Raw genomic sequence first — 7,500 nt, 5'->3', positions numbered from 1 at the left:
ATTATTATTTCTGGTGTTTTGTTATTATCGTCACATTCTCATTATTTCATCATGTGATTAATTTTAGTTGATATTAGTCTTTTATTATTGTTGTTGTTATTATTACCATCGTTATTACCAATATTATTTTTATTATTATAATGATTATGATTGCAATAATAATATTATTATTATTATTATCACTCTTATTATTATCATATCATTATTATCATTATTATCATTATTATTATCATTAATATTATCATTGTTGTTGTCATTATAACCATTATCATCCAAAAAATATCATTATTGTTAGCTGCATTATCATCCTCAATATCATTATCATTATTGTTACTATAATTTATAATTTATAATTTATCATTATCATTATCATTATCATTATCATTATCATTATCATTATCATTATCACTATCACTATCACTATCACTATCATTATCATTATCATTATCATTATTATCATTATCATTATCATTATCATAGTCATAATCATAATCATAATCATAATCATAATCATTATCATTATCATTATCATTATCATTATCATTATCATTATCACTATCACTATCACTATCATTATCATTATCATTATCATTATTATTATCATTATCATTATCATTATCATTATCATAGTCATAATCATAATCATAATCATAATCATAATCATAATCATAATCATAATCATTATCATTATCATTATCATTATCATTATCATTATCATGATCATGATCATGACCATGATCATGGTCATGATCATAATCATAATCATAATCATAATCATTATCATTATCATTATTATTATAATTTTCATTATCATTATCATTATTGTTGTTTTTGTTTTTGTTGTTGTTGTTGCTATCATCATTATTAATGATATTCTACCTAACGGTAATAATAATTTCATCATCAATATTATTATTATTATTATCATTATTTTTATCATTATTATAATTTATATTATTATCATAAAATCATCATTGCGATTATCATTAATATCGTTATCATTATTATTATCATCATTATCATTATCATACTTATTATCATTATTGCTATTGTAGAATCATTGTTATGACTGATAATATTATATTTATCAGCATTATTGTTATTTCTATTATCATTTCTGTCATCAGTATCACTATTATCATCTCCACTGCTATTGATATTGATTATTATTAATATTGATTATTATTACCATCATTATTATTAACACTTACACGACTAATAATAATGTTAACATCATTACTACAGTTACTATTGTTATCACTATTATAATTATAATGCTAATATTATCAATATCACCAACATCCCTGTTATAATAATTATATTTACTAACATTATCGTCGTCATTATCATATTCAACATTCTCTTCATAATCCTCATCAAATAATCACCATCTTTATCATCATTAATAGCACCATTATCTTGCTATAACTCCCAATGAATATTTTTTTCCTTCCCTCTGTATAAATTAAGTGTTTGTTTATAGCCAACGCACGCTCCACACAGTGACAAGCCCTCTTAAGTTTTAATCGTTCGAGATTATCGTTGATAAGAAAAGTGATTATGTTGCAGCTGATTAAATGGTGTCTGTGTGACCTTCACTTGATAAGTCTGTCATTCGTTAACATCTTTTTTTAAGGGTTGCATGATATATTTAATGCCCTGTACAACATCCTTTTCGATGGATCCCTCTCTCTCTCTACAAATAAGGGTCACAAATGTGTGTGTGTGTGTGTGTGTGTGTGTGTGTGTGTGTGTGTGTGTGTGTGTGTGTGTGTGTGTGTGTGTGTGTGTGTGTGTGTGTGTGTGTGTACACATATATGCATACATATACATATACATATATATACATATACATATACATATTTACAATCTCCACTAGGACGCCACCGGAGCGCCGCGTCCTGCAGGAGGGCCACGAACCCCGTGTCTGCGGCCCTTCGCCACCTCGCTCTCGCGGTCGGGCCAGTCACAGGTCTCCAAGCCATTTTCCACTAGTGAGTTTTGTTTTTGGCTCCGTATTCTTCGAGTTAGAGTGAATGATATAAAATGAATAAATATATACATATATATACTCATATATATAAATATACATATATATAGTCATATATACATATATACATATATATAATCATATATACATATACACATATATATAATCATATATACATACATACATACAGCTACAGCTAACACTCACAAACCTTCTGCCCATACTCACTTTCCCTACCCCCACCCACCTTCACCCCTTCTGACACACACCCTTACCTCCACTCGTCCTCACCCCCCCCCCCCCTTTGCACCTTCACTCACCCTCACATTTCCTTACTTTTACCCTCCTTTACCCCCTCCTCCCTTCCACACACCCTCACACCCCCGTCACCTTTACAACCAACCCCCTTAACCCCTTACCCTTACCCATCCTCCCCCTCCCCTCACCTCACCCCTTCACCTCCCACCCTTTCACCTCCCACCCTTTCACCTCCCACCCTCCCCCCCAGCCCCCAGCGAAGTAACGGATGCGAGGATGGCTCTGAAGACGGTGACGGTCGAGTTCGGGGACGAGAGCCGGAGCGCCTACCCTCACGTGTGGCTCAGAGAGAACTGCCAGTGCCGCGAGTGCTTCAACCAGGACGCGATCGCCAGGACCTTCCTCCTCGAGGACTTGGATCTCGATATGAGGCCGAAGAACGTGAGGGTAAGGTTTTTAAGGAGCGTTCTGGTGCGCTCGTGTGGCTGTGGCTCTAGGCGTTTGTGTTTTGTATATTTTGATTAGGTTTTATTTTTATGTTTTAACCCCACCCTGTGTATACCAAATAATAACTCACATCAAGTCCAGCACAATAGACTAACAAGCACATACACATACACACACACACACACACACACACACACACACACACACACACACACACACACACACACACACACACACACACACACACACACACACACACACACACAAATATATAGAGATATATAAATATATAAACATATATAAATATCTAAATAGATATATAAATAGATATATAAATATACAAATAAATAAATATATATATACATATATATAATGACCATTCGAACATATTGACCTAAATCTTATGTCCACCCATAAAACGAAGAAAAACGAAAACAAACAAACAAAAAATATTCAGTTCCCATACCCTCGTGCCAAATCACGCCCACCCCAGCAAAAAAAATATATATATATATAATAATAACAATTTTGATAATAATAATAATTATAGTAATGATAATAATAATAATAATAATAATAACAATAACATCAATGATAATGATAATATTAATAATAATGTAAAGAATAAAGATAGTGGTAATAATAATAATAACAACAGTTATAATAATAGTAATGATAATAATAATAACAATAATAATAGTAATAATAATAATAAGGATAATAATAATAATAACAAAATAAAAATAATAATAACAATAGTAATAATAAAAATAACAATGGCAGTAATAATAATAATAATAATAATAATAATAATAATAATAATAATAATAATAATAATAATAATAACAACAATAACAGCAGTAGCACATAAACAGGACAAAAAAAATCCACACGCTTATATAAAAACCACGTCCATCTCCCTCTGCGACCCTCCACACGGCCTCCACTCTCTCGTGCAGGTGGAGGACGGCTGCCTGCGGGTGGAGTGGGAGGACGGCCACATCGGCGTGTTCTCGGGCCCTTGGCTCCACCAGCGCGCCTTCACGCAGGAGGCCAGAGCTAAGCACCGCGCGCAGTACATGCTTACGAGGGTAAATGATTGTGTTTTTTTTTTGTGGGGTAATGTTATTCTGCTTCGGTTTATTCGTGGTTTGTTGTTCTTGCTGTTTTTTATTGTGTTTTCTTGTTCTTGTTCGTATTTTCCCTCTTCATTGTCTTTTTTCTCTTCTTTTCTGTTTTAATTTTCTTCCCCTTCTCCTTTTTCTTTGTATCCCTATTTTTTTTCTCTTTCATCTTCTTCTTTTTCTTTCTTTATTCTACCTCCTTTCCTTCTTCTTTACTTCAGTTTTCCATCACCCTTTCACCCCCTCCCTCCCTCCCTTTCACCTTTCACAACCCTCTTTCTCATTCACCCAAGGTTCGCTGGGGCCCTGGCTTCCAAGTGCCACTCATCGACTTCCAGAGTGCCATAGAGGACGACCGGGTGCTCCTCGACTGGCTCACCCTTCTGGAGAGGTTTGGAGTCGTCCTTATCACCAACGCGCCTCAGAAAGTGGGTGCCATCAACGACTTCATCAACAACATTGGCTTCGTGAAACCGACTCATTATGGGTCGGTAGTGGGTCGAGTTTGTTGTCATTATTATTATCATTGATTTGTTTATTTATTTGATGTTTTCGTGTTTTTTGTTCTTAATTTTTATGTGTTCGTTAGTTTTTTTTTCTACTTTTTATATAATGTGTCTGATATGTTTAGAGTTAAATTGATAAATAGATTTATAGACCGACAAATAACTAGAATAGATAGATAGATAGATAGGTGCACTTTAAAAAATCATATATTCGAAATGAGTTATTACGAAATATTAAAATGCTCTCTCTAAAAAAAAAAATACTCAATATTCACAATGACATAATAACATCCTCCTTTACGACATGAGATACTCAAGAACACTATAATAACATTTTCCTCTTCTCTTTCTAAAAAACACAGGACGGATTACGAGCTCGTAACGCACGTAACACCGAATAACCTGGCTTACACGGGGTCAAAACTCGGCCTCCACACGGACCTCCCTTACTACGAATACCCACCCGGGGTACGTCTTGTTTGCTGCAGTTTTGGGATGAATGAAAATGAAAATCATTTGGCAGTCTGTAAAATGTCATTATATTAATAATATTCCCGAACGAACGAACGCCTAGGAATTTGGTCTTCAGTGTTCCCTCCAGAGCCTTCGCAATCTTGTAATAATTCTCCGCGACTATTCGGTTGGGAATCACTGACTGATGACTGGAACAGGTCACCTCCATTCACGCGCATCAGGAGAAAGACATTTGGAACAGATATTAGATTCATAACTTACTCTTCTTAGCAAATAGTGCATTCATAATTAACTCTTCCATGCAGATAATGGTCATAAGTTACCCCTCTTGGCTTACTCACATTAAAAGAAAGAAATTTGGAATACATAACGCACTCACATCTAACACTTCTAATGAGATACCACGTTCATAACAAACTCTTTTTAGCAATCTAAGAACTGGAAAAAAAATCATCTTTCCAAACTCCCCACCTACGTGTTGCAGACGACCTGGCTCCACTGCCTGCGCCAGCACGAGGGCAAAGGAGGAGACAATGACCTCGTAGATGGCCTGAATGTTGCTGACGTCCTTCGCGAGAGACACCCCGACCTCTTCCAAGTACTGGTCGATACCCCCGTCTATTTTCAGGATAAGGGCTTCCATCACTATGACTTCGATAAGATCACGAGAGTGCCTGTTATCATGTGCGTTAATAGACTTGTCATTTATTCGTTTTTCCTTCCTCTTCTTATATATATACATCAACTTCAAAGTTATCCGGAGTGTAGATCTACGAATTCCCAATTCTCCTCCAAATTTATATAAAAATTGCCCTACATCTTTCTCAGAAAAATATATATAAAATATCACTATCATCACCATTCCCTATCCGAAAATCCGCATAAATCTGAGTGAATCCGCCTGCAGGTTAGACGAACGCGGGCATGTGCGTCGGATTCACATGTCCTCGCAGTCACGTGACCCCATCATGGACCTGGACACAGACGGCGTCCTGCAGTTCTACAAGGCTCTCAAGACCTTCAACAGCATCCTTATGGAGATCAGTATCTGTGTCAAGACGAAACCGGGTGAGAGGAATGTTCGTTTTGTTGTTAGTTGATATTGCTGTTGTTGTTGATCGAGATTTCCTTTATGTTGATGTTGATGGTGATGATATTTTGTTGCTTTTTGTTGTTGATTTTTTTTTTTTTTTTTTTTTTTTTTTTTTTTTTTTTTTTTTTTTTTTTTTTTTTTTTTTTTTTTTTTTTTATGAAGACATATATAATTATAGTCACCTTCGCCTCAAAAGAGAATTCTTGTATCCCGCTTATCTGGAATACAATGTTTTTACTTTTTTTAAGAATGCAATATTCCTCATCTGTTGGAATACAGTCATTACTGAAACGTTTCCTTTACTTTACTTAAAGTACCATCTATTTCCATCATTTAGCAATCATATAAAGCAAAGACACCGATAACAAAGCTAGTGGATAAATAGACAAACAAGAAATAAGGCTACAGACTAAAGAGGAAACGAAGGAGATCGACGTTGCGCTCTAAATATTTCCATTGTGAGATATTCCTGAACAGTTTGCTTTTTGCTTTTTTTTCGAAATTTTCACTTGTGGTTCCTCTTCCCTTTTCTTTCCCTGGTATTCGTTGTTTTTTCGGTGTATACTCATATTCTTTTCTCTTTCTGTCTTCCTATTATTTGCTGTCTTCTCTTCATTGTCTTTCTGTCTCTCTTCCTTTGCTTACATATCTATCTTTACAGTCTTGTCTTTTTTTTCTTTACTTTCCCATTTTTACTCGGTTTCTGTCTTCCTTTGTTTTTGTTTTTGTCTTCCTGTATTTTCCTCTTCCTTTGGTTTCTCTCTTCCTATGTCTTCTGGCTTCCTTTGCCTTCCTATTTGTCTTTACCTTCTTGTTTTTCCTTACCTATCTGTCTTCCCTTTGTTTCTTTGTCTTCCTGAATTTCCTTACCTATCTGTCTTCCCTTTGTTTCTTTGTCTTCCTGAATTTCCTGTCTTCCTTTGTTTTCCTTTGTCTTCCTGTATTTCCTTCTCCCTTTGTCTTTCCTCTTCTTCCCTATCTCTACCTCCCCTATTTTCCATACCAACTGATCTCTCTCCCTCTCCCTACCACTCTCCATTCTCCCTTCCTTTCTCCCTGCCAGTCTCCACTATCCTCTCCCATCGTCCTCCCTTATAAACCAAACAACTGTGCTCTGACTCTTCCCTGCAGGTGACATCCTCGTACTGGACAACACCCGGGTCCTCCACGGTCGCCAGCCCTTCGAACCGGACGCGTCCTCGGGTCCCCGGCACATCCACAACGCCTACATTGACTGGGATGAACTGAGGTCGAAGAGAAGGGTCCTCCAGCGGAAGTTCAATGTGAACCTCGCCTGATGGGGGCGTCTATTGAGTGGATGAATTTTTTTTTTTTTTTCGGTATACTTTTATTGAGTGTTCTCTAAATGGGTGAATTTCCTTTTTTGTTTCTTTATTCTTGTTTTTCTTTCGGCATACTTTGAATATTCTTTGAATGGATGAATTTCCTTTTCTGGTTTTGAGTTTCTTTTTTCTTTTTTGTCTTTTCTTTGATTATTATTATTACTATTATTTATGTTTCGGTATACTTTTATCGGAGTCTTCTTTGAATGGATATTTTTTGTGCATTCTATATGCATTTATTTCGGTGTTGTTGTTTTTTTTTTTT

At 35.4% G+C, this 7,500-nt stretch overlaps 1 protein-coding gene across 1 annotated transcript in view; it reads left to right on the top strand.

The window, feature by feature from the left end:
• LOC125046264 (gamma-butyrobetaine dioxygenase-like) overlaps positions 1–7,500 on the top strand; it is an 8,347-nt gene that overhangs the window by 396 nt on the left and 451 nt on the right. Inside the window, exons 2-9 of the mRNA XM_047644069.1 lie at positions 1,880–1,994; positions 2,499–2,695; positions 3,655–3,786; positions 4,113–4,306; positions 4,688–4,793; positions 5,284–5,483; positions 5,707–5,867; positions 7,024–7,500. The exon at positions 7,024–7,500 is cut by the window's right edge and continues 451 nt beyond it. Coding sequence (XP_047500025.1) covers positions 1,880–1,994; positions 2,499–2,695; positions 3,655–3,786; positions 4,113–4,306; positions 4,688–4,793; positions 5,284–5,483; positions 5,707–5,867; positions 7,024–7,190 — 1,272 coding nt within the window. The 3' untranslated portion in view covers positions 7,191–7,500. The remainder of the gene's footprint in view (positions 1–1,879; positions 1,995–2,498; positions 2,696–3,654; positions 3,787–4,112; positions 4,307–4,687; positions 4,794–5,283; positions 5,484–5,706; positions 5,868–7,023) is intronic.

This window comes from Penaeus chinensis, chromosome 38 (genome assembly GCF_019202785.1).
Source record: "Penaeus chinensis breed Huanghai No. 1 chromosome 38, ASM1920278v2, whole genome shotgun sequence".
NCBI classification, from domain to species: domain Eukaryota; kingdom Metazoa; phylum Arthropoda; class Malacostraca; order Decapoda; family Penaeidae; genus Penaeus; species Penaeus chinensis.
The sequence above is the reverse complement of the archived record's forward strand: the minus strand, read 5'-3'. Positions and strand labels throughout refer to the sequence as shown.